The sequence below is a fragment of the Branchiostoma floridae genome, chromosome 2 (genome assembly GCF_000003815.2).
Source record: "Branchiostoma floridae strain S238N-H82 chromosome 2, Bfl_VNyyK, whole genome shotgun sequence".
Lineage (NCBI taxonomy): Eukaryota > Metazoa > Chordata > Leptocardii > Amphioxiformes > Branchiostomatidae > Branchiostoma > Branchiostoma floridae.
In genome coordinates, this window is record NC_049980.1 from 31197335 (window position 1) to 31207325 (window position 9991).

The 9991-nt window shown below is 44.1% G+C and overlaps 1 protein-coding gene across 1 annotated transcript in view; it reads right to left on the reverse strand.

The window, feature by feature from the left end:
* LOC118410186 (putative polypeptide N-acetylgalactosaminyltransferase 9) overlaps positions 1-9248 on the reverse strand; it is a 24966-nt gene extending 15718 nt beyond the window's left edge. Inside the window, exon 1 of the mRNA XM_035811728.1 lies at positions 7985-9248. Coding sequence (XP_035667621.1) covers positions 7985-8742 — 758 coding nt within the window. The 5' untranslated portion in view covers positions 8743-9248. The remainder of the gene's footprint in view (positions 1-7984) is intronic.
* Positions 9249-9991: the final 743 nt, after the last annotated feature.

Sequence of the window (9991 nt, forward strand, 5' to 3'; positions counted from 1 at the left end):
TTTGTAAAACATTCTAATGTAACCTAACCCCCCCCCCCCCCCCCCAACACTTTCTGTGTCCAGTATGAGTCCCGTATGAGACCCGTATGGTGTTTGTGATGGGGGGGTGGAGGGGGGGGAGTGCCAGACAACCACCAGCAGGCTGTCCCGCTATCTGTTAATGTTTACCGACTGGAACGCTAAGTTGAAGTTCAGGGTCAAAGGGCTGTCATTGCAATGAAATGAAGAGATATATTCGTTTTCATACGGGGTGTCAATTCGCCACCCTTCCAAACGCGGGCGATATTTTCTGTCAATGAACTGTGAAGACGATCTTCGGATGATGTCAGGATCCAACCGGAACCATGTGGGCCCTGTCAAACATGCTTGCGTCATGTGAGTCAGGAGTTAAGTGAGGGTCAAGTTATTTGCAGCACATCGCGATTGTGTGTCTGCTGGGTTTGATTTCTATATACATGAACCGTACCGGCAGCACATTTTGAAGAAACAATTGCATTTTGAAACCAATAATGATTGGTTTATTCAGGAAACACATACACTATGGACAAGGTCTCGCAGTCAACCTCAGTTACCTGAATTATGCTTGTGCATATATAACATTATCACATTTACAATTTGCAAAAAAAATGATTTAAAAGCGTAATTACAGAATTAGTTTAAAACCCAACTTATAAACAGAATAAAATTGCCTGATTGAGTGGCACACATTATTAGTGTAGTTGTACGAATGTCCAAATAGTCCATAGTCCATAACATTTAAGTGTTGTTAAGTAGCTTTACCATGTACGGAATCGGACTTCTTTTGTATCTATCAGTTCTCGCATAGACATGGTCTAGCAGGTGAGAAGCCCTGGTCCGCCTGCCGCTCACCTCGCCACCATCCGTCGACTTGATACCCGTAAATACCCTGTTTCTATACACAACGGATAAAGCGAGAGGTTACCCCTCAGATAAAGGTGAACTTAAGGGCGTTATCTACGTGATACAGAGTGCGTACATAGAGATCAGATACAGCATTTGTGTTCAAAGGGCAGTCGTGACAATGAAGGTAGTACAAAATACGAAACTCGAAGTCGCGATATCATGATTTCGTGACCCCCCCCCCCACGAAATCATGATATCGGTGTCACCGCGAAAACCACAGCAATAAAACCACCGCAAACATTTCATGACCTACAGTACTTCGGATGGGTTTGTACGTGCTCTGGAAACTTAATCGGAGTACTATACAGTTATCACGTAGATAACGCAAGTTCACCTTTATCGGAGTAACCTTTGGCGTTATCCGTTGTATTTAGAAATAGGGTATTTAGGGCTATCAAATTGTCGTTTCAAATTGCAATTTATTTTTCAAAATGAGCTGTCCCTACGGTTAACTGAGCTTTGGGACTGGTAATGTGAGCTGAGGAGATGATGTCGGCAAGAAAGGAGGCCGGCAATCAGAAAACGCCAGCAATCAGCGACCGAGTACAAATAGAAATGGCCAGCAAAAGTATTATGAGCCAAAAAAAGACCACAGAAAGCCTGCTATGGAGGCTAGATTACCCTACGAATAAAGGTAAACTAGCTTTACCATTATGCTGTAGATTATTTTCGCCGGGGCTCTGGCGATCGAAAGTTTTCGGGGTTGAATGAAATCTATAGTACAGAAGCAATGCATTGGAGACTCATAGTCGTGATTGTATTTTATGTTATGGTTTCGCGGCGGTGTTGTTACGTTCGCTGTGGAAAGAATTCTGTACTATATCAGTAATACAATAGAAACTCGTCGTCTTGTGAGTAGTAAATGAAACTTAGATTAAAACTCGTATGTCAACTTGAACGTGACAGGTTAAAGACATGCTGAAACTCTACCTTGGCGCGTTCCCAAGAATACGTTGTGAATTACTTACACTCTGTTTCGGATTACGACGTCGTAAATTACCAGCAGCTGGGAGCAGTAAGGACTTCGCAGTTTTTCTTGGCAAAGTAAAGCTACCGTATTTCCCTGATGCACTCCCCAGGCGTTTGGGATAGAGGAGTAATAATACAGCTGTTACCGGCTGAGGCGCACAGTGGAGTTTGGAACATGATTTGGTTGATGTGAACCTAGCCTGGATGCCAGACTTTTCTAGGGCCTACGCAGGGTCCTCGACTCAAGGACAAACATGCTTGGAAGAAAATTGTACTACATTCCCACCGGGCCCAGCCTCCCGAGTTAGACCCTGAGCCAGATCCCCGTGAAAACGAATTTATTGAAAGTTAATCAACCTTAACCACTTTGGCCCTATTTCTCTAGCCTCTACCAGACTCCGTGGATCGGTAGTCTAATTGTAGAAATTGGACAAATATAGAGTACGTTATGGGAGTCGGCCAGTTAGTACAATCATCAAACCACGTGGTAAGGATTAAGGATAATTTCTACAATTAGACTACCGACTCACGGAGCCTGGTAGAGGCTACTATTTCTCATCCATTACAGTGTTTGCCAAACTGGCAAACATCACCATAGGGAGAAATACGTAACTGGTGATAAAATGTTGATATGTTAATCAGCCCCTTACCAAACAAGATATTGATGATGATGATGATGATGATGATGACTTGTTCATCCAAGAAAAAACTACAAGGTCACCATGTAGTAAATGGGTCTCTTTGCGAAACGAACAGTATTGGCTTTAAAATATGTTAACCGGTAGTTAGTTAGAAAGTCTGTAACCTGGCTTAGAGAATAGCACCAAGTGTTCCAACCACCTTTTGGCCCGTGATGATATGTTTCCCATTACGCTCAATGTTCCCTTAGCCTGGAATCCAGCCGTACTGTGCGTTGGTCGCTCTGCTCCTGCCAGTACGTCTGGCATTCGTTAGCATTGGAACGATCGGCATTTGAATATTCGCACACTTTATGTGCGCGATTTCTGATTGGCTGTTGGCTCCAAGCCCCCTTCGCAAAGCACCACCAAGGTGGAAATCGAACACACAGAATCATGTTTACAGTTCGTAATCGAACGGAACACTACTTCTATCTTTCCCGCATTAGTGACGTAAGGACCGATCGTTCCAATGCTAACGAATGCCAGACGTGTTCGCAAGGAAGCAGAGCGACCAAAGCACAACACGGCTGGATTCCAGGCTAATGTTCCCTAACCGGCACAACAGACACCGACGCGACATTAGGTCACATTTCCGGCATTATTTACGAGCGAAAAAAAGTCCGCAAAATTCTCCTTTTTATGAGCAGTTAGGACGACACAAACTGGTATTTCAGAAATACATTGGCTTGGGTGATTGCAGCAAGCAGTTTCTTTTACGAACACGTTTGTTTCATTCTATTCGGACTCATGACTGGGGATTCAGAGGTCGCAACGTCTGTTAGTGTCACATGAGTATTTAGCGTATTCTGTGATAAGGGGTCGTCTATGGCTATCTATCTATCTCATGGTCTGTCTATTAACCTCGTCTGTCTGTCTCTTTAAACTAGATTGTCTTATTCTCACATTAAAGTTACATTTAGAGCTATGCATAAGTATAGATTAGAAACAGAAATATACAAGTCATTGTGAATTTTAGCACATTGGAAACATTATAGTCATCGCAGAAAAGTTATTGCAGTTTATGGCCCTCTTCGGTCAGTAATGACTATGGTAAAATCCTACTTGATTGCAGTTTATTTCACGACAGTTATGTAGATGTATACTTTAAAGATTATGACATACTTACGCGATGATTATGATGGTGATACTTTAAAGAACGTGTGCGATATAGACCTCATTTATTTATCAAACCACATTCACCGTTATATTTATTATGAAAAAAAAAACACAGCCAGAACAAGAGTTATCAAAAATGGTTGAGCTGCAATACCTTAAGACGCCGCCCATTATCGAACTTGACCTTCGTTTTCTTTACCCATACCCACCTACCAAATATCATCAGGATCCATCAAAGGCTTCTCAAGTTATGTTACTAACAAACAGACACACACACACACACATAGACAAACACGCTCAAAACATAACATAACTAGAGTTCCACGACCCCATACCTTCGCCAAATAATCCTACCTTTCTTTACAACTGCTGCTTTAATTGTTAATCATTGATTATGCAAATAAGGTTCTTATTTACACAAATTGTATCAGTTGATCATCTCCTCTACCAGACACCAGACGTACACAATCTATGTTAAGAAAGAAGGCTTGCATAATTAATGTTCAACGATGTTCACCCGTACATAACTTCCAAGTGCTACAAGTAAGAAGTTACTGTCATTTACGACAATAAACTTGAAGCATTTTCTCATTAATTATGCAAATTAGGTATTTATTTGGCATAGTATATATCAATCAATACTCTTCTCCTTCTCAGTTACAGGTGTCACATGTTGCAATGGTCCCATACTGGAATTGAGCATGTTCATAAAATTTCATAATTAATTATGCAAACTAGATAAATATTTGCATAATTAATATGTCATTATATGAAGCATCACTTAAGCTATCCACATACCAAAAATCATAACAATTCGTTAACCTCTTTTTGAGTTATTCCCTTTTAAAGTCTGATACTAGACCTGCCCTGCAGTTCCAAAACAAGCCGCTGGGGGGCCCAAACATACACCACCTACTCTCGGCATCAAGAGCTATCTACCACTAAAAAATCATGGCCATAGCATGTTCAGAACTTGAGATATCAAACCAGGAAGTTCTGCTGCAGTACCATAACAGGTTGCTAGGGGGCCCAAAATCTAATCGTTTCTAGGTCTCACCAAGACCTACTCACATACCGAATATCAATACAATCCATCCAGGCGTTCTTGAGTTATTCTGGTCTTCTACATACATACATACATACATACAAACAAACGCTACCCAAAATATAACCTTCTTGGCGAAGGTAACTAACTCTGATTTGAAAAACTGTGCACATAAGTCTATCTGTGCGTCTCCGCCCTATCTCTGTATTTTCATTCCGCTGGGCTAACAGACACCCTATAAGTACCTTAGTTTAAACGTCTGCAGATCAGCGTGTACACGGAGTCTTTAAAGAGGTGCTTAGACGGGGTCAGGGGACTGGCAGACTTGTCGCTGAAGAGGGTCTGTATGGGGTGGGTGGAAACGCTTCATGGTAAATTTAGAAAGACGGCAACGCTTGTACCCCCAATCCACTAGACGGCGACTTGCTGCAAGCTCGCTGTGACGGAGCGATTTGACAGAGGAGAGAAGAGACTCGGGAGCTATATTACGGCTGGATACCAGGCTACGAGTTTCTTAGACAAAAACAACGAATATTTTTACGCTTTGTGTGTTTTGTTGTCTTTTCAGTCATACGTACTTAAACACTTAACACGATATTCCTTTGATAAAGCCAACGGTTACACTAATCCAATGTAGGTCGCAGCGAAATCGCAGTGTGATCGCCGCATAGTAGAATAGCATTCCTATATGCAGTTAAGGTGCATTCACACGTGCGTATATATTCGTATATATAGTCCGTATGAGGTCCGTATGGAATCCTTAGCCTCTACCAGGCTCCACAGGTTGCCAGAAAAATAATAGATTGTCTGAACTAATTATGAATATGCAGCATTCTGCAATACCTTAGGCATATGAAATAGGAAAACATAGATTGTATCAATCTATAAAGCCCGGCTCTCTTTTCTTGTGATGCTATCTCACCTTTATCCGAGGGGTAACCTATATTCGTTGTTTTTAAAAACCGGGCATTCAGGGATATCAAGTCGACGGACGATGGTTTCAGATTTCAAAATTCAGATTTCAAAATATTGTACTTTAGATCCACCCTCCGTCGACTTGATATCCCTAAATACTTTCTTTGTAAATATAGCGGATATGGGTTTCCCCGCGGTTAAAGGTGAACTAGCGCTGTTACTCACATGTTAGAATGTAACCGCGCAAAAAGGTTCATGCAGACCCTCGTGAAACACGGTAAGACTTGCGTGCTGCACACACTGAGTCACGGTCACGGTTCAGCCGTCATCAAAATTCTTTGCGCAAATATTTCCCTTTCACCGCCAGACGCTTGGACAGTGATATCAACGGAGCTTCTAAATACAGCTTAGCTATGCCGTAACGCTGTCCGTGGTCGGGCCTGATAAAACAAACGGGTCTGGCGTATTGCTAAAGACACTTGTCGCCACTTGGACTCACGTTGCTTTGCACGCAAGTAAACGATTTTCGAACGACAGACGCACATATCACTGGTCTATACTTACCCACCCTATCGGGATCAGGACAAGCTTACGTGTAGTAAACTATAGTGACAGCGTTGCAGACGTTTTCGTTTGTAATCTTCGGCACTCTGACAAAATGAGTCCGTTTGTTTCCATGGATTTGTAGAGAAGAACAGAAATTATAAAAGAAGAGTAGTCTGACGCAGATAACTGACAGTCAACGGCAGAGCAGAGAGAGCAAGAGAGAGGAAAAGTGTGTGTGTGGGGGGGGGGGGCTAATTCAATTTGGTGTGGAAAACTTTCAATCGGAAAATAAGTTTTTATCAGTCATCAGATACAAGACCTCTTGACCATGACTAGTTGCGGAAGGAAAGTAAATATGACATTGTAAACAGAACGCTCTCTAATACATTGATTGTTATCAATTGTTACCAATATCAAAACGTAAACCACGCGCGAATTGATTTATTGATTGGCGCCGTGATTGGTTGATTGGTTAATTGATTGATTGGCATTTCCTCTAAGGGCATGAATGGACAGGAATCTGTCCCGTGTGTTCACACAACTAAAACGTCTCACGTCCAAAGCCTCTCTGTACATGTAGGTCACCATCTATTTGTATCTACTTTACCTAAACGACCGGCCATTTCCAAATGTATACCATTGTACATGTGCTTGAGTAACTGTTACCTTGCAGATTGATTGATTTCTTTTACGGACATGAATGGCCAGGAAACTGTCTTGTGAGTTGTCAAATTGAAAATGAATTTCATTTCGTCATGGAGTGCCCTATGTATGATGTGTTACGCAATAAGTTATTCACATTCACGTGTCTAAATACTATTTTAAGAAGTAGATTTGACTATAACTTTAAGATCTGACACTCTCATAATGCTAAGATGGAGGTTTTCTTATTATCCTATATTGTTTAGTTTAATAGTAGAGTTTTAAGATTTATTCTGTTGTAGCTTACATTTGACCATACAAAGGTCACTGTACTTTTTGTCGTATCAATCAATAAAGCTTGTTGTTGTTGCTGACACAGTGAAAACATAGACTATTACTAATATATAATGTCTCACGCCCTAGGCCTCTCTATATGTAGGCAAGGAGGTTGAAAAAAAGGATGTAGGTCACCATTTACTAGTATTTGTATTTACCCTAAACGACTCAGTCAGGCCATTCCAAAATGTAACCATTTGTACGGTGCTTGGGCGGATTGATCTATTGATTTCTTTTACGGGCATGAATGAGTTGAGCAGGAAACTGACTTGTGTGTTGACACAGTGAAAACATCGATAGACAATTACTAATGTCTCACGCCTCCAGCCTCTCTAGATGTAGGTCACCATTTATTTGTATTTACCCTCGCGGCGCTATCTGTCCTCACGGGGGGAACCCCGTCTTCCCGGGTTCACACGTGCGTATATTTTCAAGTCCGTCTGAGGTCCGTATGGAAGTCTTAGCCTCTACCAGCCTCCACAGGGTACTGGAAAATAGCAGAAATTGGACAAACATAGACAGATAGCATGCCAAACGAGTTAGCTGGCCGTGGAGTATGGTTTGCCACCCAGATAATAAAAACAATATTGTCCAATTTCTACTTTTTCCCAGCGACCTGTGGAATCTGGTAAAGGCTAAGAACTCAATACGGACCTCAGACGTGTGAATCCACCCTCAAGAGGACCCAACAATCCTACCTGAGAATGAAAACAAAAGCAGAACCCAAGTGTATTAAGCTGGTGTGTTACGCCGAAGGACGGTTATACCGGCTATATAGATACAGATACAGATACAGGTATGTGTTACTCACAGCCAATGCCTTCCGTCTGGGATGGTCCTGGTCAGAGGGATCTTGGTGCTGGCGAACTCGTTGAAGGCGTATTTCTTGTACCCTTCCTCCAACTGCTTGCGATCCTGCGGGGAGAGATTCCTCAGGACCACCCCCTGACCCAGTTCTCCTGGTGCTTGGACGTCCGGAGTCGCCTGCTGTACTCCAAAACCAATATTCCCATTATTACTCTCGTTTTTATCATTTTTGACAGCGTTGCCGTTCTTGTTGCTGTTGTCGTTTCGCACATTCCAGCGTTTCGGTATCCGCGCCCGCGGCGGATCTGCTGCTAGTCGCGAAGACCGCCCCCGGCCTAGACGCGTATCGTTTCCGACAGCTTCCCGTCTATCTTCAATCCCCACTACGTTGTTGTTGTTAGCTCTGACGCTGAACTTCGCGGCGTTCGGGGCTCGCGGGGCCGCGTATGCCAACCACGCGCTCCCGTTGTTGACGGGTGACGCGTTCCCGCCGAGGCGGCTCGGGGAGGAGGCGCGCCGCATGGCCGCACGTACTCGCAAGTCCAGCCCCCGGGTCGGCTCCGGGTCGAGCCGCTCCTTGATGAACTTCTCGTCCACGGGCAGGGCGGCGAATTTGACCCGCCGAGCATGGTGATGTGGCGCGGCGCTCTTCCTGTCCCAAGCGTAAGTGTACACCATGAGCAAAGCAGCGGCGGTAAGCAGAGCCTTGAGCGCCTTGCAGACCAGTCCAAGCCCGTGCCGTCTACATGCTCGTCTCATCATATGCGCGACGCTCTCCGATCGGGAAGGCTAGGCCCGACGCCGACGTCTCACCAGCTTCCCGCCTAAACACGTCGTCGTGTCTAGTCGTCGTGCCCAGTCAGGTACAGCCTCCTCACGCGCCGAGAGCATAGCATCAGTTCTGCCCACGACTGGTCCCCAAAGTCACCTATGGTAAACTTGTGGAACAATTCACAACAATCATTCTTTTCTCTCTCTCTTAGTCTCTCTGTATCCTCTCTCTGGTCTTCACCGTGGGATTTCTGACTGCCTTCTGTCAAGTTCTCTAGCTGCTGCCTCTAGTGTGAGAAGGAAAATTCAGACGACCGGGTTACTTTCAGCCCCTGTCGGCGATCTTGAAGGCGAGAGTTGAATCTCGGCCAAATGCGGGCGCGCGTTAACATTTGTCAGCTGGTCCAAATACCAAACTTGTCGCTTTTGAACCGGGATCTCTCGCGCGGGGAACGGCTGGCTGGCCCACTATACTAGCAGCAGCGTCTAAAGGTACAAAAGGACGGGAGCTTACGGAAGCTGACTATAGTCTCTACCAGACGTACTGAGTCGGCCATTATAGGGAGGATAATTTGCCACCAGAAATATTCTCCCAGCGGAGTTGGCCGCCCGCGCGGAGAAGAAACATGAACCTAAGCTTGGACTGACGTCCCTGGCCAATTTCCCGATTTCTTTTATCGAATTCTACGATCCGCGCACCCCTATAGGAAGGCCTGCTGGAGGCTAACGGAAGACCACACAAAACACTGCGCCCTGTTACGCCGCGTTCTCTGAGCGAGAAGATCTCAAAAGGCGAGAGCTGGACTTCCCGGGTATATAGACAGTAATCCCGGCCTAATCACTCTCGCTTTTGTCGAGCCAATAGGGGTTGTACTAATAGCTCCATGGAGCCAGCTCCATGGAGCCAGCTCCATGGAGCTATTAGTACAACCCTGCGCCCAACCTACCAGCTCCATAGCTGGTACTTTTAACACATAGCCAGGTTTCACGTCACCTTCAAGAGAAATTAATAGTTCACTTTGAATGCATACAATTGGTTCACGTCACCTTCAAGAGAAATTAATAGTCTGCCTTGGAGACGCTCTGGTAACATAGTCTTTCACCTTTACGCACTTGGAATACATGGGTTTCATTTCACCTTCAACAGAAATTGATCGTTCGCTATTCTTTTTTGTAAATAATGACTATTACTATATGAAAAAATAATGACAATGACTAAAATGATAATAATAAACAAGCC